This window comes from Myotis myotis, unplaced genomic scaffold, assembly GCF_014108235.1.
Source record: "Myotis myotis isolate mMyoMyo1 unplaced genomic scaffold, mMyoMyo1.p scaffold_m19_p_15, whole genome shotgun sequence".
In the NCBI taxonomy this organism is placed as follows: Eukaryota; Metazoa; Chordata; class Mammalia; order Chiroptera; family Vespertilionidae; genus Myotis; species Myotis myotis.
Window position 1 is genome coordinate 1,320,736 of NW_023416319.1, and position 23,778 is coordinate 1,344,513.

The following is a 23,778-nucleotide window of genomic DNA, read 5'->3' on the forward strand; positions in this document are numbered from 1 at the left end:
TAAGCCACTTTCTGACGCACAGAACCAGGTGGGCTGCACGGGCCGCTCATGTGAGAAGGCGCGCCTGTTACAGAGCTCAGAGGAGTGCGCTCTCCCATGGCACACAGACGACGAAATCGGCGGAGGAGACTCGCGGAGCGAACCTTACTGAGGAAGGGTCTACATGGACGCCCACCACAGTGTTAACCGGGGCTGCGTGTGGTCGTGGGCGTATTTGGGGGGCTGTTTACTTTTCCTTACAGCGCTGGACATTTACTCCTTTTGTAGTAAAAACAAAGAAGTTAAGGTTTTAGTAAGTCTATTTCCATTCCTCTACCTGCAGTCGTGGGATGACCCAAAGGTCCAGATCGGTCCCACTCATGCTACTTACCCTGTTCCTCCAACAGCCTGACAATAGAGAGACACTCCCACACCCACGGAGACACTCCTATGTCCCCGGAAAAACCTCCCACACCCACGGAGACACTCCCACGTCCATGGAGGCCCCTCCCACATCCCTGGCTGCTCCTCAAACCCCATCAAGGAAACGTACCACCAAGGGGGCCTTATTTTCTCTCCATCTTCTGGAGAACACCTCGTTTTGTCCACTGAGATATTTTTAAACTGTATACAAACAGCAGCATACAAAAATCAAAATATCCCACAACACGCTTACATGGACACAAAGAGCCGGCAAGTGTTTACTGAGCTAAGGGAGACGTATCAAAAGCAACGAACAGGCTCCCGCGCGGCTTCCTGGCTGTCCCAGAGCTGTGCCCAGAGCTCTATTTTAAGACGGAGTCACAAGGAAAACGCTGAAAACACACTGTTTACTGCTCACAAAAGCACAATGGGGAGGTGGAAACACGCCAGGAATAGGAAGGCAGGGAAACTGTTGTTTCAGCAAAAAAACAAAACCAAACAAAACCAAACAATAGAAACCCCAGCAAGTCACTGGAGGGTGTGGCCTAGGAAGCAGGCGTGTGGGAGAGAGGATGGCTCCGGGCGTGGGAAGGGATCTGTAGCTGTGACTACAGATGCTCAGCGGGAGAGCGCCCTCTCTTCTGATCCCATCACGGGGAGCAGCGGGGGCCCTCGGATGGCAGGCGCCCCTGGGGACACCACACAGGGTGAAGGGCTTCAAGAACATCCAGGCTTCTCCTTATGCCGTGAGGCGACAGCTTTCAACGGGAAGGCGGACACAATGTGTCACCGTAGCCATGTGCTCCGGAGAATACTGTAATGCCATTTTCTGGAAATTTACGTAATTTTATTTAAAAAGGGGTCTTATTTTTAACTAAAACAATAAAATAAATACACCACTGGAGACAAACTCGGAAAGATGAACTGAACCCTGGGTATTTCTCAAGGAAAGACGCACTTCTGTTCATCGGAAGCAGTCTCCTTCTGTCACCCAGGAATTGCAAAGCCGGCAGCGGCGGACACTGGCACGGGGCCGAGCAGGCGATGCCCGGTGCTGCCCCTCGGACACCAGGCTCTTAAAGCCGGGCTCCGTGCCAGACGCGCGGAGTGAGACAGTCCTGCAGAGCGACACGCTTTCTATCTGCCATTGGGTTCTCGTTTGAAGTTACTTCCAGCCTCGAATTCAAATGCGGCCCCGGAAGCCACGCCTGGCCTGTCCCCTAAGCGCCGATACAGGCACGCAGTAGCTGGCGCGCGCCTAACGCCCTGCCGTGCGGTAAGCAAGAATGAGCGCGACTCACTCGTTTCGTTCCAGATTCACGATCAGCTCCTCGCTCTCCAGGCGTATTCGAAAAGTCAGCACCTCTGGGTGATTCTGCAAGACAAACAGGGAGAGTCCGCTGAAAAACATCCCGCGTTGGCTTGCCAATATCGGAGTCTGCTCCCCAGGCAGAGGCAGAGGCAGAGGCAGCGGAGGGGGGGAAAACAAGGCTCTTCTGAGAGGATTCCAAGAACCCGGCCCCCAGGACAATCGGGGTGGAAAACTCACCACCGTGCAAGGCACTGACCGGCTGTGGTTCTGACCTTCCCACTCCCGTCCTCTGGCCACGCCCGGGGGCCCTTCCTGACTCTCCACTCCTTCCCACAACCAGCGCCTTCCTCGGTTTCCCTTCTCCACAAAGGGCGCCTTTCTTTCCCCAGATGCTCGGGTCCGAAAGGAGAGGTCCTCCCGGAGCACCAGCTCCGTCTTCCCCATCCAAAGGCCCCGGTGCTTTGCCGTCCGAAACACACCGCTCACTGTCCGGGTCCCGAGTCCCCCCACTCCAGCTCGGACCTCAATCACCTCTCACCTGCATGACTGCAAATCCCTGCCGACCCGGGTCCGCCCAGACCTGCCTTGGCTTCCTTCCCACTCATTCTCCACCGGGAGCCCAGGGGTGTCTTTAAAAGCACAACCGCGCCCTCGCCGGGTAGCTCAGTGGTGAGAGCACCATCCCCAACGCACTAAGTTTTCAGGCCCAATCCCCGGTCAGGGCACATGCAAGAACCAACCAGTGAATGCATAACTCAGGGGAACAACAAATCCATGTTTCTCTCTCTCAAATCAACAAAAAGATAAAATAAAAACACAACCTGATCAGCCCGCCCTTGCATATAAGGCGCCTGCACTCGCATCCCAACCACACCGAGAGTGAGCCCACTTGTGGACGTCAGTGAGTCATCTGTGGGTCCCCTTGTTTATTACGTCCATGAAGATGCCAGGCAAGTGACAGATCAGATAGTACCGGCGACGGAGGGAATGAGTGACCCGGGCACACAGCTCTACCAACCCCTTCTTCCTCCCCTCTCCTCTGGCCCAGGACGCCCAGGCCACGTGTGCCCATCTGTCAGGGGGAGGCGGGCATCTGTACTCTCTGTTCTGCTCCAGAAATCCCTCCCCAAGAACATGCCCCTGTGGCAGGTCCCTTAACCCGCATCCTACCCAGGGTTCCCTCCCTGAAACAGGCGTCAAATATGTCCCACTCGCTCCTGCTGAGCCAGGTCAGCGATTCAAAGTCCTTGCCCAAGACAACATCCACTGCCACCCCCCGCACCCCAACACACACACACACACAGATGCGCTCTGCTTCGGCCTCCTGCACCGGTGATGCTGGGGGTTTGCATGTCCCCGGGGCATTCCCCGCTAAGAGAATGGAAACCTCCTCGTGTTTATTTTTAAACACAAGCGCTGGGTTTGCCTTCTGATGATGTGCTAAGACCACGTTCAGGAGGGAGCCTGGAGGCATGCCCGACTGTCCAGGCGGATGCGGGGCAGGTTCGTTCACAAAGGATGCGGCCAGCCTAGTGAAGGGCCAAAGGCCAGCGCAGCCCAGGCGGAGAGGAAGGTTGCCCGGGGGCTTACAGAGCGCAAGGGGGGCGAGCTGGATCCGGTGGAGGGCAGCGGGCTCTCACCTGAAGGGCAGCAGGAGCTCAGTGCACAGGCTCTGACCCTCGCCCCACCCTGACCCTCGGGCCACCCTGACCCTCGCCCCACCCTGACCCTCGCCCCACCCTGACCCTCGGGCCACCCTGACCCTCGGCCCACCCTGACCCTCGGGCCACCCTGACCCTCGGCCCCACCCTGACCCTCGGCCCACCCTGACCCTCGGGCCACCCTGACCCTCGTCCCACCCTGACCCTCGGGCCACCCTGACCCTCGGCCCACCCTGACCCTGGGCCCACCCTGACCCTCGCCCCACCCTGACCCTCGGCCCACCCTGACCCTCGGCCCACCCTGACCCTCGCCCCATCCTGACCCTCGGCCCCACCCTGACCCTCGCCCCACCCTGACCCTCGGCCCCACCAAGACCCTCGGCCCCACCCTGACCCTCGCCCCACCCTGACCCTCGCCCCACCCTGACCCTCACCCCGCCTTAGTGCTGGGGGAGGTTTCAGTCTAGTTCAGACAGCCCGCCACCCACTCCCCAGTGCTGCTAACTTCGGTGGCATCGGTTTTGCCTGCCTTTGCTGTGGCAGTTTATCCGTAGTTTTCTAAGATTCCACACATCTGAACGGCACTCAAACTCCATAGTTCAAGAGACTTGTTTATAACAGCATCTCAGCTACACGGAATTAGCTGACCACATGCTAAGTTTTAAGAGAAAATGGGGGGAAAAAAGGAGAGAAAACAGATTGTAAATTCTAATATCCAACGTTACAATAATTAGTTAAGTGAAACAAAATTTAAACAAAAACCACAACTGCAGGTCCCTGGAGTTTTCAGAAAATACTCCCGCCTGCCTGCATTAACTAGGCCCTGAGATGGGGTGGAATCCTAGAGGGTGGAAGCTACTCACGTTCTTCTTAGGGCGGCCATTTGACATCTTTTTGTAGTTTCCTGTGTTTAATGTTGTAGCCATTAGCCACATATGGCCATTTAAGTTTAAATTAATTAAAACCAAGTAAAAATTTAAAACCGGTTTATCATTCGCAACAGACACATTTCAAGACTCAATGGCAGCAACCTGTGGTTACATTGCAGACGGAGAATATTTCCACCTTCCCAGGAAGTTCACCGAAATTACGATGGTCATCGGGTATCTCTGAGTCAGCAAAAAGACCAAGATTGCATAGCCCAACCGCTGCATGAGTACTAGACTAGTTCAGTTATTAATGCCCAAAGGGTTTGTTTTTAAAATATGCTTTAAGAAGATGCTTTTCAATCTTAATTGATGGGAGATGTTATTATTTTAAACTAGAGGCCTGGTGTATGAATTCGTGCACCAGTGGGGTCCCTCGGCCTGGCCTGCAGGATCAGGCCGAAGCTGGCTCTCCGACATCCCCCCTGAGGGGTCCAGGATTGTGAGAGGGCGCAGGCCAGGCTGGGGGACCCCACTGGTGCATGATCGGGGCCGGGGAGGGACGTGGGAGGTTGGCCAGCCGGGAAGGGACCGCTGGAGGGCTCCAGGGCATGTCTGGCCCGTCTCACTCAGTCCCGATCTGCCAGACCCCAGCAACAAGCTAACCTATGGGTCAGAGCATCTGCCCTCTGGTGGTCAGTGCATGTCATAGTGAGCGGTTGAGCGGCCTTAGCATATCATTAGCATATTACACTTTGATTGGTTGAATGGTTGACCAAACAACCAGACACTTAGCATATTAGCATTTATTATATAGCATATGTTTTTATTGATTTCAGAGAGAGAGGAAGGGAGAGAAATAGAGAGAGACATTGATGAGAGAGAAACATTAATCGGCTGCCTCCTGCATGCCCCCTACTGGGGATCAAGCCCACAAAGCTGGCATGTGCACTGAGAGGGAATAAAACTGTGACCTCCTGGTAGATGCTCAACCACTGAGCCACACCGGTTGGGGGGGGGGTGATATTATTTGTTAAGTGATTTCTTAAGTTTGAGAGTTAAACTGATAAATTCCCATGTATATGCAATGCTTATATATATTTTCTTGGTTTAAAGAGATTTTGTTTTTTACAAATTCATTCTAGCAAATGACTACAACTTTAGAGATCTGGTGAAACCACACTTCTTAATTGATATATTTGGCAATGTCTGGTGTTTATAAGAATTGTATGGATTTCTGAGTGTTTGCTGAACTTTAAAAATCCCTATTTCTATTCCTATCCTCTGCAACGTTAAACACATCACTTGTGCGGATTTTAACACAGTGTGCAAAAGTGTTTCTAAGACACCCATTTGCTTTTGAGTCTGTCACAGGGACTTCTAACTAAATTGGCCTGTACCTTCTGACCCTTGGGTTTAATTAGAGACACACAGGATGTTTTCTCCAAGGTTTGCAATTTATACTCATTAATCATATCTTAGAAAGACAAGGTATTAATTAAATTTACAATGAAATATTAGGACAAAAACATGTATCATTTTTCTGTAAAGATGTACCCAGAGTATATATGTACATCTGTATTTTATATGTCTGTGTAAATAACTTAATTATAAATTGTTTGTCTGAGATATTGACACACATGGCTATTTTAAAGAGAAATCCTGACACTTGTATTTGTGAGTAAATATAAGATATTTGCAATACCCATTTATTCCCCCAAAGAAGTGAACTAGTTTAAACATTAACATTTGTACTAATTCCACAGAACGTCCCTGTAGGAGCTGTTCTAACATTTCAATGTCAACATTTTCAAAAGAATACATTTCCCCCAGGGAGGTAAAAAGATCTTGATCTGTATATTTTAGTTGAGGATCTGAATGGTACAGGAGAAATCAATGGAGAAGGAGAATGGGGAGCTGTTTTGATTCAAATGCACTAATTGCTTTAGATTTCTTAGTTTAAAAGCACGCATTCATTCCATTTTCTTTTGATTTTCCTGCACGGGAGATAACGATCCAGTGCTGGTTAAATACAGCGATCCTTTTCTTAACGATGACATATTGATTACCCTAGTGGAACTGGGTCTTTTATTGAATGCTTAACAGACTCGCCTTTGCTGAATCAATCAATGAAATGCTAATCAATAAGCTGGAAATGTTTGGGCAGTCATAATTCTATTTTTCTAATTGGGACCGATATACAATGTATAAGTACAGCTTTAAAAAACAACAATACAATCATCATCAGGGTACCCACCAGCCAGCTGAAAAATCTTCTTAGAAGGCCCTTTCTCAGATGGCTGGGCTTCCATCACCAAATGCCGCCGACGGGGTAGCTCAACCAACAGGAGTTTATTCCCGCCCAGGTCTGGAAGCTAGAAGTCTAAGGTCGAGGTCTGGTTTCCTGTGAGGTGTCTCTCCTGTACGTTTCTTCCAGAGCGGAGTCTGGGCGGGGTCCCCCAGGGGTTTTCCTGGGCAGGTCTGCAAATAAGGCTCCGGCGTTGTCCATCGGACCCCCAGGGGCCCTGTGCTCTCTCTGAGGCCTCCCCCCGGGCCCCTCGGCCAGCACATCCTACAAACAGATGTTTCCAAAGTGACTGATGGGCTAGCGTCTTCTCTGAACGATCCCTGTTGGCTGCCCTCCTTTAATCTGTGTAACTGGAGCTCCCCCAAACTCGAATTTAAATCTTTTCACCCATCACGGGTGCAAACTATCCCCAGTCAATTCCCGTGGCCTTCTGTGGATGCTACGTGGTTTTTTCTCTCTGATGGATGCAGTGATACACAGCATCACCATCTTGGGGTTTCTATGTCCTTGAAGAACAGCCCATCTTCAATGACTTGGGAAACTCTGAACCTGGCCATGAAGTTGAAATAAGATGGCAGTGAGCCCATAAAGGGAATTTACATTTTAAAAAAAAGCGGGGTCGATAGCCAAGTTCACTCCCATCGCCGCTCCAGGTTGCCCTTTCAAAGACAACGGTCAGCTCAGAGCCCAAGCCATTCATCTCGGTCGTCGGTACTGGACACGCACAGGGATCTGATTTTTCAAGCAGGACGTTAAAATATTGCGTTCGGGGGACTCTGAACTAACCCGCTCCCTCTCCGGCACTAAATAAATGCCGCAGCCTGCAGCCCTGGCGTTCATGGGGCACGAGGGAGTCATTTATTGCTATGAATATTTAGAGGCAATCTTGATTACACTTTAATATTAGTGGGCTAGTTTCACAGCCGGGAAGGTACGCGCGCCCGGGAACTGGGAGAGGACAGAATTGATTTAACCGCAGAATAACAGAGGGAGACTGCAGGCTCTCCAGAGCCATAATGGGGTGTCCCTGGCTAGGGGCCTTTAAGTTATCACACAATGACAACGATGTTTATTCATGAGTTATTGATAACTCGTACTGATGGAACCTGACATTGGCAAACACCTCGTGAACGGCGCAGAACGGCACATGTGAACCTGAGGTGAGAGCTGCCTGTGAAACATCTATCATGTCATTTTTAAGGTTTGCGTGTTTAAATGTTGGGCTACTTTCCTTCGGTGCTGACTCCTGTTACCGTATTTCTGGGGCTTGACGCGCATGCGGTTTTCAGCCCTTTCTCCCTTCCCGCCACGTTTCACACGGTGACGCTCTCGGCTCAGGTCCTTTACGCCGTAGCTGCGACGGGATCCCGGGTGCATCAACGCGCCGCAGACACTTCAGGAGTTCAGGTAAGATTACGGTCGCGACAGTCACACATCCTAAAGCCGTATTTACTCATGGAAATGCTGCCCGTCACCCTCCCTCCACCTGCCCACCCCCAGGAGCCTGCATGCCATAGGGCTCCCCTTCCCCATGCTGCCTCCCTCTAATGAGCAGGGCGGATCCTGGGGCAGACCTGGTCCCCTATCCCCTCCCGGGCCTTTGGGGCGACACATCACTTAACAGAAATTTTTATTGGTTTCAGAGAGGGAGAGGGAGAGAGAGAGAAACATCAGTGATGAGAGAGGATCATTGATCGGCTGCCTCCCTCACGCCCCCTACTGGGGATCGAGTACGCAACCCGGGCCTGTGCCCTGACCAGGAATCAAACCGTGACCTCCTGGTTCCCAGGTCGATGCTCAACCCCTGAGCCCCGCTGGCCGGTGGGGATAGGAGGTTCTGGAAGACCCTGTAGATACGGCACCAAATAGGGGAAATATGCGAAAGGCACTGCTTTCTAAGCGTGGCCTCCTCAGAAGCTCAGGGACTCTGTACATCAGCAAAGGGCACGGCATTGCGTTTGGGGACGACCCAGCTGTAAACGGCCCGCAGGGCGTTCACTGGCTGGAAACCTCGTTTCCAATTCAAAGTCCATTTATCTAACTAATCTGATGTCTGGAAATTACCATTTTTCCCATGTACCGTTTTTTTCTCTGCCGTTTATTTCAAAACTGTGGGACGTGAACTAGCAGCTGAAGCCATGGGTGTGGGTGGTGCAGGCGGTCTCCTAGGAGACGGCCGTTCCCACGCTGCCTGGGGCCGTTCGGAGCGCCGCTGTGATCGTGAGATGGACCTGGGCAGCGTGTGATGGGCCCTAGGGAAGTGGTCTCGCTGTGGTCACAGAGGAGCTGCCGACTCGGCGAGGACTCACCGGAGCCCAGGCCAACTCGTTTTGCTTTTGCAGACAGTCTCACGGCTGCTTGCTCGCGCTTCCCAAAACCCACTCGATGGCTCCACGGAAACTCGGGCGAGAGACGCGGAGGTCTCTGAGGAATCGCAGGTCAACTTCAGACCAAACTGGGGTAGGACTGTGGCCAGCTCTGCCCGGGGCCGGCCTGTCACGCTGCTTCTTGGGGTGCGTGGACCTCCACCTGCCTGCTCCCAACCCCCCTGCCAGGACCATGGCGCTGAGGCCAGCGACGGGCTCTCCTGCTCCCAGGACCAGATTCAGGGCCTCGGAGCTCAGAGTCACGCCCTTGGCCCCGGCTGCATCTGTCTGAACGACAACTTCACACGTCGGAGGGAGCAGCGCTTTCCACGGAGCAATGACAAGCGCGTCTCCATGAAGCTGATGGTGAGACACCCGTCTAGACGCTGAAATGCCGCGTTAGCGTTTCTGCTGGTCACACAAGGCCCCGGGTTGACTTCTTGGAGAACTTATTAACCAAGGACCTCCCATCTCTATTAACAGGAAACACCAAAAAACCGACCTGCGTGGAGAATACGATTTTAAACAGAAAAATAAAAATCAGCGTGAGAACCCTGCTGTCAAAGGCCACATGGGTGGGGCAGTGCTGCTCAGCCACGAGCGTGGCTGGGAGAGTCCACGAGCCCCCACTGCCATGTCGCGATGGGAAAGACCGACTTTCCGAGCGCGCCCGGCGGTTCCCGTCCACGGGCCTTTCCAGTTTTGTCTGCTGAGTAGAACCAAGTCTTCAAAACAAGCGGCGATGTCAATGGGCAGGTGGAAACCGGTCGCGAGCAACCCACGCTGACTTTGGCCCCGGGGACACCCAGGACATGTTTACTTCTCATGACTCGGTGAGGGGTGCCACTGGCCTCCGGTGGGCGGGCACACAGATGCCGCTCACCACCCTGCAATGCACGGAGGGCACCCGCCGGTCCCAGCAAAGACCTGTCCAGCCGGGAGGTTAGCCGTCGCGTGGCTGAGAGCGGCCTTTCCACTTTCCTTCAGGAATCGCTGCATGCAACCAGCTGGGCTATAACTCACTAAGTCAATGGTTCTCAACCTTCTGGCCCTTTAAATACAGTTCCTCATGTTGTGACCCAACCATAAAATTATCTTCGTTGCTACTTCATAACTGTCATGTTGCTACTGTTATGAATCGTCATGTAAATATCGGATATGCAGGATGGTCTTAGGCGACCCCTGTGAAAGGGTCGTTCGACCGCCAAAGGGGTCGTGACCCACAGGTTGAGAACCGCCGCACTAAGTACTAACAACCACTGGCTTACCGATCGCACGCTCTCTTGACATTTCATGTGCATGTGCAAACAGATGTGTTATGTATCTTTAAGGCCACCTTTGCGTGGAGGAAAACTCGCCAAGTGAGAATCACACTCGACACAAGGGTGACAGCGGTGCCACTCGACCCCAGGGACCATGGCACGGTGGGAGCGGATGGGTGTTTACCTGGGAGCGTTGCCGGAAGAGCTAGGTCTGCAGTTCCCACTTAGAGGAACCGGGGCGGCCGGTGAGAGGGAAGGCCTTCGCGGTCCCGAGCCAGAGGTGGGGAACCTGGCTCCAGGTGGAAGGAGCGTGGGTGGGGCGGGCGGTAGAGCAGGGACGGTGGACTTGTGGGCGGGTGTGGGTTTATGTGGGATCCAGGCTTGCAGGGTGTGGCCAGTTGGCAGGAAGATTTGAGGAGCATCATCAGACATATGTGTTACATCCGGAGCGAGGGCCAGGCAGAGTCCACGGAGGAACCCCGAGCAGACACACACACGGGGTCCCCGCTCCGTTCATCCGCGTGGGCGACATCACCCCTCGCAAACACGCCGGGGAGCTTCCTGGTTTCCAGGCGTGGCTTGACCCTCGGCCTCCTTAATCCTAGCTTAGAGTCTGTGGCCCGGCCTTAATCACTTACTCATGTTCAACCTTAAGGAACATGTATGGGGAGCCTGTATCATGACCCCGAGACAGCTTGGGCCACTTAAGAACAATTTCAAGGCCAAATCGTGCGCAAACATCCTGGCCTCATCTGAACCCCCGGCCTCCCCCCGAGGAGCAGCAGGCGCGGGTGTCCCCCAGAGGGTTCTCAGGGCCGTCCGGTGTGATGCTTAAATCAAATCATCGTTTGGCTTCATGCTCTTATTGTTCCTCACACCACCGCCCCCGCCCTTATCACTCCAAGCGGCTCATTCCGCTCCTCACGTTTGTCCCTGCGCCAAGCCCTGCAAGTCCGGCCTCCGGCCTCCGGCCCGTCCCTCTCCCCACGGGCTCAGCGTGACCCTCACGAGCCTGCAGTCCTGGTCGCAGATGTGCCTCTGGACCCGGGCTCCTTCTGCGTGCGATCTCAGGGATTTGGACTGAAAACCGAAAGTCAGCATTTTCCAGAGAGTAATTGCTCTTTTACGATAGCTGGAGGATGATAAATGTGTTTTAGCAAGAACAGAGATCCTGGTGACGGGAAAGAACGCGCCCGGGTGGGAGGAACTCACCCCTCGCCTGAGGACACTCGGGACGAGGAGGACGGGCCGGGGCGAGGGGGGTCCTCCGAGTTCGACATGGTCGCTGTCTTTTAAAACAAAAGCACAGCTGGCTCCTGGGTAAAGCTGGCGTGTGCTCAGCTGTTTGTTTTTGATGACCCTCAACAGAAGATGTTTTCCATTGATTTTTAGAGAGTGGAAGGGAGGTAGGAAGGGAGCGGGGAGAGAGAGAGGGAAGAATGGATAGAGAGAGAGAGATATCCACGTGAGAGATCCACATTGATCGGTTGTCTCCCAAACTCACCCCGACATTGGCTGGGGATCAAAGCTGCACCCCTGGTACCTGCCCTTGACCGGGAATCAAACCTGAGACCCTTGGGTGCAGGGGCCGACGGGGGACCACTGAGCCACACCGACCAGGCTGCACTCAGTTGTTTTTCAAACAGAAACCACCAGAGCAGAGGCCCCTCTGTTACGCTAAATGCTGCCACCAGTGAACAGGGCTTTCAGAGAGAAGTGAAGGAATGTTCCCAATGGGCTGCCCGTGCCAGGACCACGGGACGCATCTTTCCGGTTAGAAAGGCGTGCGCTGTGGGGACTTCTAGGTCTGAACACAGTGAGACACTCAGCAGGTCCGACTTCTGCTCACTGAGCACAATGGTTGTGACGCCAGAAGTGACTTACGCACGAGAGGAGCAACAGAAGGGGTCCCGTGGCCCTGAAACAGGCTGCACATTAAGAACAAAAGAAGAAGAGAGCCCAGCCCGTGTGGCTCAGTGGTAGAGCATCGACCTATAAACCAGGAGGTCACGGCTCGATGCCCAGTCAGGGGACATGCCGGGGCTGTGGGCTCGGTCCCAGTAGGGGGTGTGCAGGAGGCAGCCGGTCCATGATTCTCTCACCATTAATGCTTGTATCCCTTTCTCCCTCCCCCTTCCTCTCTCTGAAATTTAAAAAAATAAGTTAATTAAAAAACGAAGAAGATAAGCCAAGAAGGAACCAAGTGGAAGCTGGGAGCGGGGCGGCCCGGGCCGGGCGGAGTCAGGGAGTGGAGAGGGGGCTGGTCGGGTGACGTCTGATACTGGCCGTGCTGCACATCTTTCCTGGGTGACGCGGGGCTTCTCCCCGTGCGGTGCGGGCGCTGCTGTCTCAGGACGCGTGCTGGTGGGAAGAACCCCATCGGTCGGGCGCTGTCCTCCGCTGGCGTCCCCAGCTGCCCGTGCTAACCTGTGTCACCGACACCACAGCTGTTCTCCCTGCTGCGGTCCCTGGGCTGCGGACACAGTGTCCATCCGCTTCCCGAGCTAAGCTGCCGTCCTCCTCCTCAGCCTGGTCTCTCGTGAGGAGCGGGGACAGTCTGACGGCGGAGGAAACGGGTTACAAGGAGGAACGGACAGCCTATCCGAGGTCCCGGCCATTTCTCCAGGCGGGTCCTTCCCTGGCGTCCGACCGAGGGAAGGCTGCCCCCCAGCACGTCCCCCAGCACCTCCCTCAGGAAGGTCCCGCCCTGGCCCTCGCTCTGGGGAAGGTTTTAAGACGAGTGTTACACTTTGAGCAAAACCACGGGATCTGGTGACAGGAAATTATTTCTGACGACAGGGGAACAGTGATGTGCTTGGAGCCCGGCTGAGACGGGCTCCCGGTGCCCGGCCAAGCCTCTCCGCCACCTGGCTCAGGCTCCTCAGCCCACCCCGGCGGTGCCCCGCCCTGCCCCTCTGTCTGTGAGACCACCACTGCCCGCACACCTCGCAGGGCTGGTTCATCGAAGGGGGAAGACCCAAGGCCGAAGGAATTTAAAAATCTCCCCACACGGTGTAATGACTTGACAGCCGACAATGAGTGAGTGAAAGAAGCGCAGTGTCGTCTCCTCCTCCTCCTCAGGCTGGCTTCCTCCAGGGGCTAAGGGCCAGTGCCGCACGTAAGACATCCATTATGAGCATGAACTACCGTCCCCCTCCTGCCTCCATGCGGGGCTGGTTCTTGGGAGAATTGAGAAAGCACGCAATCATTTTCTGAGTCTGTGGTTTCGGAGGAACTGACGAAGACTAAGCCTCACACAAACATCATCAATCAGCTAATCAACCAATCCGTGAAGACAAGGAGAAAACATGTAGAAAAATGGAACACTTAAAAAACCCCACATTAACCCAAACTGAAATGGGAAAAGTGCACATAAAAAAACAGATGGAAAAGTAGAAAATCAAAAGCAACCACTTCAATAAAGCTAACCCAATCAATAATTACACTAAACATTAATGGTCTAAACACTCCAAATTAACGGCAGAGACGGTCAGACTCTGTGAAAAAACAGGACTTAACCATGTGCTGTCAGCAAGAAACACACTGTATAAAAAGCAGGTAAGTTAAAAGTTAGGGAACGAAAAATGATAGGCTATGGGAAGTGAAATACTATTCTATAAATTGGACTTCAAAAAAATTCTGCTCATCAAAAGACATTGCTAAGAATATATACTTTCGACAGCCCGAACCTTTTCTTTACCATTCTAAACATCCGAGTAGAAACCTTGCCTTCATGATTCATTTACTTGGCATTTTCAACAGAGGGTATAAAAGCAAACGTCTACCCGGTCACTCGAGTTCTCAGGAAGCGGTGTCCTGACTCCTTTGTTCAACTCCCCTTTTTCTTTTTAAGGAAAAGCCCTCAAACGATATCCCAGAAGTTTAACAGCAGTCGCTGTTGGATAGAAGCCATGTCACCCCGAAGTCGGCAACTGCCAAGAACAGCTGTGTGTGCAGGAGTCCTGTTAACACGGCAGCCGTGCGATGCGTGTGTCAGCTGTCGCGCGCGGCGGCTCTGGGGTGATGGGAGAGATGCCGTTACACAGCCGAGAAGACACCTGGCACTTGGCCTCCCACTGTCCTCCCCTCCAGCCCAGAACCCCGGGGCCTGCGGGAGTCACCACTGTCCCCCTCAGTCCTGTGATGATCAGTCCCTGGCTCAGCCCTTGACCATGTCCTCCTCCCGGTGCCAAAGATGGACACGGGGCCTGGCATGGCCAGTCACTTCTCCCTCTCCTCTGACCACTGACCACTGACCACTCCCAATGCTGACCGACGGCCGGGTGAGCGCTCAGACACTCGGTAGGGGCACCGGTCACTGTGGAGAAAGCGACCTTGAGCAGCTGGGCCGCCGGGGAGGAGACGGGAGGGGCCCCCGGGCAGCTCTGGTGCCACAGGAAGGCCGGGCTCTGCGCCCGGAGCTGAGGGAGCGAAGGCCAGGGCTGCGGACACGGGTGAGTCACACGGGCTGTCATGTCTGAAGGCAGGAGATGCCCCAGGACTTGGCGGTTTGGTGACTTTAAAAGGATCCCTGTTAAACACAAGCAGGCTCTCGCTAGGGTTCTGTCGCTCGTAACCTAGAGGCAGTGCCCCCCCCCCCCCCGCCCCCCGGGCGTGGTCTGGTGCAGCTCCAGGAGCTGGTGCCTCTGTTAGGGGTCCGCCTCTTCTGGCGAAACCCCAGGCGGCGGGAGCCTGTCTCATGCGTCGCCCTAGCAGGGCGCCGGGTGCGGAGGAGACAGTCAGTGGAGTTAGCAGATTCAGGAAAAGAGGGAGAATTTCGTCTAGTTCCACGTGGGACTCATTCAAATTCTGCCCGGGACACACGTCCCTCGGAGCCATCCCATCTGCTGCTGGCCCGACAGTCCCAGGCCCCGGGCAGCCTGCCTCCCGCCCCGTTTGCTGAACGGATTCAGGAGGAACTGGGGGAGGAAGGGGACCTGGGGGGGACAGTGCCCGGCCTTCCTGTGGCACCAGAGCTGCCCGGGGGCCGTTCTGCCAAAGCCTCGCTTTATGAAAAGCAGCCATTGCTGAGCGGCTCCTGGGCAGAGCGGATGGACAGCGAGGAGCGCGAGGGAAGACCCGCGGCGGGGGCGCCCGCTGGGGGACCGCAGGCTGAGAGGAGGAAGTGGGGGGGGGGTGCTCTGCATTCTGCCAACGGGGCAGGATCTTCCCCTCACCCCCCCCCCCCACCTCTCCAGCAGCCGGCCCTGCCCTCTCCCACCCCAGAAGGACCAGCCCTGGAGCCTCTGCATCCACGTGGCCGAGTGTAGGCCGTGTCTCTCCTCAACGCCCGCACGGAAGGAGGAGCCGCGTGCAGCTGGGTGGTCCTGACCACACGCGGGGGGTGGGGTGGAGGGGAGACACTGTGAGGTCAGTGGAGCCTGGGTGGTCAGGGAAGGCTTCAGGGAGGAGGCGGGCCTGTGGTGGGGCCTTCGTGGGGAGGAACGTATAAACAGGCAGAAACCTCTCCTGAGGTTCGAACTCTGAATTCTTTGTAATTAATCCCAACAACCGAGCCAAACATGAGACCGGGATCCAGGCTGGCCCCCTTAACACGCCCTCTGTTTATTGTTCTAGCCTTTTCCCTGGTTCCGTAGCAAGAGCCTCTCTTGTCTTTTCAGCGACAACAGTCCCCTGGGCCATGTGGGATCGGCACAGCTTATTGTCCAAAAACGGGGGGGGGCGGGGGGTGAGCTGCGCCCCTCACCGCAGGCCATGCGCACCCGCCCTCCCCTCCCCGGAGAACCTCCCCTGAGTCCCTCGGGGCTCCCCCTGCATCCTGCCCGCCTGCCTCCCCCCGCCCCCCAGTCTCAGCTGTTTTCTGGATGATGCTCTCACGGGCGGTGAGGTCTTGGGGTGCGAGCTCTGCCTTTGTGCCCCAGCCCCTGGCACAGACAGGTGCTCAGTAAACCCGGAAGGAAGGGAGGGAGGGAGGGGAGGGAGCAAGGAAACACCTCTCATGGGATTGGAGCGGATCTGGGCCTTGAGCACCCAGCACGGGGCTGGGCACAGAGCAAAGCCCACTCCCTTCCGCTGCCTCCACCTCCTCCGATTTGGAGCCGGCTCTGGGGTCGGCTCCACACCCGCAGGCCTGGGTCTGCTGCCCATTAGGATGCGAGGTCATGACACCAGCAGGCAGGCGGGCACTTGGCTTCATAAGGAGCTGGTGTGTTTGGGGGAAAGGCCTCCATTCTCAGAAATCCCAACCCTGAGCAGGGGATTTCACACTGAACACTTTCCACAAACAAAGCCTTACCTGAGGCCGTTACATAAAACAGATGGAAACCAAGCTGCTTGGGGCCAGAGTCCCCTTGCCCCTGTAGCTCTGGCTCTGGGGGAAGGGGGGCTGGGGGCCTCCGGAGAGGGTGCCCAGTAGGTGGCCATGACCCTCTGCTTGGAGCAGGAAAAGGCCACGAGAGGAGTCGGGAGGAGTCGGGAGAGTCCAGGGAGCAAGGTGGGGAGGAGAGGGAAGGGGCTGGGCTGGGGCCCCAGGAGCAGGTGGCCCTGCTGCTCAGACAGCTGAGGAGAGGCTGGGCCCTGGGCGCACTCTGGGGGGGGGGGGAGAGTTGGGCCCCCTGCACCTTCCCCTGCAATTGCAGGAGGCCTCCAGCCCTCTGCTTCTCTGTCTCACTTCTTCTCCCGCCCGTCCCAGCCATGGGGTTGGGTCAGATCACTGTCCCCACGTGGGGCGGGGGGGTGGGGGGGGGCGGCGCAGAAATGTGTCCCTGAAAGTCCTGGCCCCCAGTTCTGTGCACATGATCTTATTTGGAAAAAGTCTTGGCGGGCAGAAGTTAGACCCTTGGATGTTAGGGTGAGACTTAAATCCAAGGAGAGGACCTCAAAGAGGAGGGAGCCAGGAGGAGAGGCCACGGGACCACGGAGGCAGAGGCTGGAGGGAGGGGCCGCAGCCACGGAGCAGGAGCTGAGGCTGGGGGGGCGGGGTCCCTCCCTAGAGCCCCCCGGGGGACGGACGTGGGAGGATGCGTTTCTGTTGCATTAAGTCCCCGGCTTGTGACAACAGCTGTGGAAACCAGGACATACTCCACGGACACCAAGGCCCACTCCCAGGCCACGAGCCTGCAAGCGAGTGACAGAAACTGGTCTCCCCGACTCCGCATCCAGCCGGGGCGGTGTGGGAAGTGGAGGGCGGGAGTCACCGCGGCCTAACCAACCCGCTCACCCTGGCTGGGCGGCCGCTGCCTCAGACCCGGGCTTCCTGGGCGCTCAGACCTGTCACCTCAGGGGGAAGCGATCCCGTGCAAGTGCCGTCTGCGGTCGTGGTCGGAGCAGAGAGGAAGTGGGAAATGCGGCAGCCCAGGCGCCCGTGACCCCGGCGCCCAGCCCCGCGGGGGAGGGGGGCTCTTTGCATCTAAACCCACAGCTTGGCTTTTTAAAAAAAAAAACAAACAAAAAAAACATATATTTTAGCAAAACTAGCAGCAGAGGTGGACCTGCACAGCCCCCTTCCGAAGTCCCGAAGGGTCTGAGCTCAGCTCCACCGGCCTAGGCTGGGCCCAGGGGCATCTGCTGGGACTACATTTCCCTCTTCAGGCCTCACCCGACTCCTTGCGGCCATGCTAGGCTCCTGGGGGCTGGGCTCCCGCCTTCCGGACCAGGGTGAGCGCTTTGGGGCTCGGCTCGGCTTCTCGGGAACAGACTGGGCACTGGGCTGGGCTCCCAGGCCACATGAAGAGAATGAGGAGAGAGAGCAGCGAGAGGGCCGAGGAAATGGAGAGAAGGAGGCCGGTGAAAGCAGCTGATCGTACTAAATGCTGATTAGATTGGATGATTGGATGTTGATTAGATTAAGAAGGAACAGACTGGCTTCTGGTTTTAGGGCCAGTCTCCTGCCCTGTGGGGCTAGCCTCGGCTCTTTGGGGTTAGCTCGGATTTGGGGGGCTCTGCTCTCCTGGCCTTGGGTCAGCTCTGAGGAGAGCTGAGCCCCTCTCTCTGCTCCTATGAGGACGACAACCTCAAGGCTCTGCAGACCTCGACTCTGCCCCTAGGACTGGGCTGGGCTCTTAGGGACGAGGTTTGCCCCTCAGGGTCCTGGCTGACCCCCACCCGGTGAGGTTGGGTTCTCCTGGCCCAGGGCCGTCCTTGGGGACTCGCTTTACCTCCTCAGGCCCCGACCACACTCCCTGGAGCTCCTCTGTGGGGCTGGACTGCGCCCTTCGGCTCAGCTGCCCCGGATCTCGGGAAGCAGCCGGAGGGGAGGGCTCCACAGGCCGCCTCGGTGTGTGTAGAAGCTGGGACTTGCTGCCTAACGCTTCTTCCCCCGCGATCCAGGGATACAAGCGGGGCTTCCTACGGCTGCTGCCCAGTGGACGGCCAGGTAGCCGGCTGTCGTGGCCGCAGGACTTCCTCTTTCTCGGAGGAGCCGCCGCGGAGGTGCATGAGCCGGAGGCCGCGCTGTGTGCGCTGTAATTCCTGGCATCCGACGGGGTGGGCAGCTGGGCCTGGCGAGGCTTCACTGAGAAGTGCACATGCTTCGTCTCTGAGGGCATTTACTTAACTGAAGACGCCCATCGCCATGGCTTCTGTGCCTTTATTTTACAGGAAGATCTTTAAAGCGACTCCAACTCAGGTCTCCACCGGCCCGCAGGGCCTCCTCGCCACGCCTGCCGGGGCCAAGGGCTCGTTCCGTGCTCCTCCCCGTCCCAACCGACCAAAACGCGCCTGCTGAGCGGGGTGCTTCCCGCAACGGCCCCTTCGCCCCTTCAAACCCTCCCGGGCACTGGAGGGCGTGGTGGGAAACACAGACGCTGAGCCTTTGTCCTGGGAGCTCGGGACGCCAGCAGCTTGCGCGGTGCCCGTTCCAGGCGTTTCCCTTGGCAGCTGCGTCCCCAGGAAGGTTCTGGGGGAACCAACGGGCCTGGGTACCTGCCGATGCGGCAGCAGGCCGGCAAGCGGGCTCTGGACTCCCCAGTGCCGTCCTGCAGGGGAACCTTAAAAGCTCCCTGCTCCCTTGACCTATGAACCAGGAGGTCACGGTTCCATTCCCGGTCAGGGCACATGCCCAGGTGGTGGGCTCCATCCCCAGTCGGGGGTGTGCAGGAAGTAGCCGATCAATGATTCTATCTCATCACGGATGTTTCTATCTCTCTCCATCTCCCTTCCACTAGGAAATCAATAAAAATATATTTTTTAAATACAGAAGCTCCCTGCTCCCCTTGCTTACCCAGGAGGCAAGGAGTCTCCGGAACCAGAATTCCCGCTCCCCCCAACCGCCCCAGCATGGAAACTGCAGGACAGCCCGCCAGCGTCTGCTCTCGGCGCCCCAGATGAGCAGACACACCCACGGCTCGGGGGTCGGGTCCATTCCCACGTATTCCACTTAAGACACTCAAATGAGCAATACCCTTTGGCAACGCAAACACATTCCTACTAGCTGAGCAGGCAGGACCGGAGGTTATATGCCCCAGTGGCCTTGTTCTGAGCTATAAGAGGAGGGTCTAGATTTCAAAGGCGCTGAGACAGAACTGCCCCTGGTGGGCCCTCGCTCCTCCTCCTGTTCCTCCTGCGAGGAGCTGACATTTCCTGGAGTCCTGCCTGAGCCGACTTCAAAGAGTCCGAAGTCAAGCCACCGGGGCTTCGGCGTTTTTCAAAAGGGCAGACGCTCCCTGGCACCTCGCACAAGGCCTGGGACGTCATGGATTTTTCAATAACTATTTGTTGACTAAGTGAATATACAGAAAGAACTCAGTAGGGAAGCAGGGTCCCTTGATAAATTACATAAAAGCCGAATCACAATGCTGTACACCTGAAACAAATATTGCATGTCAACTATAATTGAAATATTAAAAAAAATAAATTTAGTCCCGCTGGCGTGGCTCTGTGGTTGAGCATCGACCCGTGCACCCAGGGGTCGCTGGTTCAATTCCCAGTCAGGGCACGTGCCCAGGTTGCGGCCTCGATCCCCAGTGGTGGTGGTGGGGGGGGGGTGTGTGTGCATGAGGTAGTCAATAGATGTTTCTATCTCATCATTGATGTTTCTCTCTCTGTCCCTCTCCTTTCCTCTCTCTATAAAAAAAATCAATAAGAACATATTTTTTTAAAAAATGATAAAAATAAATTTAAAAAACAAAGAAAAACAGGATAATCTTTCATCAGTAAGTACTTTTTTCCTTCAAAAGCTACACCTTGAAACTCTTGGGTAGACTCCCAGGGAATGGTACCCGGTGCCCAGGCAGGGCCGCCCCCTCTGAAGCCGACCTGGTTCTGAACCGCCAGCTCTAGGGGACGGGGGACCCCGGCTTGTGCATGGCTGCGCATGGCGCCCTGATGAGACACGTCTCTACCGGATGAGATCACTGAGAAACTGCTACGGATCTAAAACACTGTTTTCAAGTAGTACAACGTGTTTCCCCGACGGCAGGCAGATGCATTCAGCGAGGTATGGAGCACACTCCATTTCAGTAACTTGGAAGTTATTTAAATAACTCGGAAGGCCCGCACGCTTGCCAAACCACTGGGCGTGTGGCTGCTTCTATAATTTGGCGGCAATCTGCATCTGGGTCATGGGGGCCGGAAGCTGGGAAACATGGACGAGATGTCACCTACCTACACAGACAGAGCCCCGGGGACCCCTCAGGCGTGGGGACAGTGTGCGTGTGCCACCCCTGCCACCTCAGCGGTGCCTGTCAGGCGGCTGCCGGGTCAGACGTGCCCTCTGAGGCCCAGAAACCGAGCGAAGTGAATGGCTCCCGTGGGAAGCTTAGCGGACACGACGCCAGCCTGGCCTCAGCGCTCTGTGGGCCCGTGACCAGGCCTTCCGATGACGCCCGTGGAGAACGCGTCGGTCAAGCAAGCGAAGACCCCTCTGCCTTCGCTGAGCAGAACGTGCTTATGGAAACAGTGGCGCCGGCCATGTGGATGGTTTGGGGCCACGTTTAGAAATGGGTCGCATGAATTTCACGTCATTAGCAGAAAGGCGGCCTTGAGCATGGGTCCACTTAGGGACAACGAAAAGCCAGAGTTCGGCCAAATGCTGGGGAGCTGGGAATTCCTTTTTAAAAATAACACTATAGGGATGGGAACGTGATGATTGGGTTTGAGTTCAGGAACTGAGTTGGTTTCCTGAAAAGAGGCGGTTTTCTTTGAGCGGGGGTATAGGTATAGCCAGAAGAGCCAATTCCTGCTGTATTTTCTCCAGTACGATGTTTAGAATGAAACAGGTGGTGTCTCCCAGGCATGGCCCAGCATTTGAGGTTTGTTTTTACAGTCCACGAGAGCACGCACGTTACTTCCTTTCTGTCAGCTCAGCGACCTGGCAGCGGCACCACCACACTTGCCGTGAGCACACCGGTGCCCAGATCGTGGCGTCTAACACCATCTCCCGTGACCGGAGGAGTGGCTGAGTTTAGGGCTGGGGCAGGCAATAAGCAAGATGAAACTGGTGCATCTTGTATAATTTTTAAGAAAATATTTTCACTGATTTTTAGAGAGAGAGGAAGGGAGAGGGAGAGAAACATCGCTGTGAGAGCAGAACATCCATCAGCCGCCTCCTGCACGCCCCCGGCAGGGCAGGGATCTAGCCCACCACCGGGGCATGTATCCTGACGGATAATCGAGCCCACAACCTTTCGGTGCACAGAACAGCACCCAACCAACTGAGTCACACCAGCCGGGGCTCGTATAATTCTTCTTAAAGGCCCGATTCCGGGTTGATGCCAGAGGTTTGGGGGTGGAGGTGGGGGTGTTGCAGAAACTGCAGGGGGACCTGGCTCCACAGGGGCCTTTCTTTTTAACGAGGTGGGTGCCTTGCTAGGAGATCACAAGCGATAAACGAGCTGGCGGCGGTGAGCATGGTGGAAACGTGGTCCCCATGCCTTCCCTGACTGAGTGTCCGCTCCCAAGGGGGACACAGTGGCACCAGGTACAGCTCCTCGGCTTGCTCCTCCCGTGCTCAAGGCCTGGGAGGGACCGCTGTGGCTGGGGTCAGCACGGGCCTTGCAGGAAGGGGTGTCAGGAGCGAGCAGGACGCAGGACCGCAGCAGCGCTGAGCAGGCGGTGAGGGGGGGGCACTCGGCAGGCAGCAGCTGCCGATGGGGAGCGGACGCCGAGGGTCAGAGCGGAGCCCCCATCCGAGTCCCGCCGGCCCTGCCTGCGGAGCACCCGGGCATCACGCTGAGGACCTGGCTCCCAAGTCAGGTGTGATGAGAGGGTGCCCTGACCCCACCCCGCCCCAGGTAGGGATGCCAGATACAGACTCCAGGTACATTTGGATTTAAGATAAACAACAAAGAAATTTTTGGTATAAGTATGTCCCCAAAATATTGCATGGGACTTACTTATATACCTGAGGGTCCCTAGGCCTGGCCGGCAATCAGGGCCGATCGGGGCCTTCCTTCTCCCAGCTGCCGTCTGCTGGCTGCCGGCCGGGGCCTGCCTTCATTCTGTGCCGCCCCCTGGTGGTCAGTGCACGTCATAGTGAGTGGTCGAACTTCGGTGGGTCGAACTCTCACAGGGACAATTTGCATATTAGGCTTTTATTATATAGGATATTTTTTAAAGCCTGTTCATCTGAAGTCCAAGTGCAAAGGAACATGCTATTCTTCCTTTGCTGAATCTGGCAACCCTACACGGGGGGAAGTCCCGCGGCAGCGTCTACCACCCAGGAGACGTCAGGGTGCTGTGTATTTTTGTGTCATTACAGTACCTGTAAACATTTAGATGCTTTATGCAATAGTTTACTTCTCCTTGTCTGCATCCATCCACTCAGTCCTAGTTTTGCTGACTCATGGCATGACCAAGTGGCCCTTAACGTCTTGAAGGTTTCCTCCAGCAAACATCAGTGTCACCGCGATTGGCTTGTACTCCGTGGATTCCACAGGCAGCAGTATCCACGGCATGGGGATGCTCCGAAAGCGTGACGCGGCACTTAGATCCTCGGACCAAACCCCTGACCCTTCCATGCTCCCTTTCAACCGAGAGCCCCTCTGGAAGGAGCCCGTGAACGGCGGGAATCGTGCTGCTGCTGCTGACACAGAGGTGGCCCCCGGCAGCCTTGCAGGAAGGATTTTCACAATCGCAGCTACTTTTACAAAGAAAAACAACCCCGTTTTCTATTATGAAAAATAACCTAAAAATAGTTCCCCGCAGCACGAGGACAAAACCATCTGCGGGGCCCCCCTCCGAAGAGCTCATGTTTCTGTAGATTTTCTCGATCTCCAACTGTGCCCACAAGTTCTGAAATCTTAGGAAGTCAGGTCGCCGTGGCAGGTAAGACGCATCAAACTATTTAATCCCATTATTCATGCTGCAACTACTTTATACTCTTCCTTCACATCACAGAAGACGCAAATCACACACGTCAAAGTAAACTGTGAAACTGCATTCAACCGCATCCTAAGCTCCACTAAAAAGCTGCATTAAACTGTTTCTGCCGTTCATTGATCGATAAAAGCAAAACTTCAATGATCTAGACGTGACTATAGAGAAAGACCGGCGCTCGGGAGAGAAAAACGCGGACGGCGTGTCTGGAAGTGGGCTCCCTGGTGTGCGTGTGAGAGAACAACCCTCAGCCGGTGCAGGCAATGCCGCGCCCTCGGCACCGCCCAACCTTGGTTTGCACGTCCTCTTCATAAGCACGGAGATCC

General features: G+C 55.6%; 1 protein-coding gene across 1 annotated transcript in view; it reads right to left on the reverse strand.

The window, feature by feature from the left end:
• Positions 1–23,778, reverse strand: part of ADAM12 (ADAM metallopeptidase domain 12) — a 134,421-nt gene that overhangs the window by 107,051 nt on the left and 3,592 nt on the right. Inside the window, exon 5 of the mRNA XM_036337359.1 lies at positions 1,704–1,777. Within this exon, the coding sequence (XP_036193252.1) occupies positions 1,704–1,777 (74 nt within the window). The remainder of the gene's footprint in view (positions 1–1,703; positions 1,778–23,778) is intronic.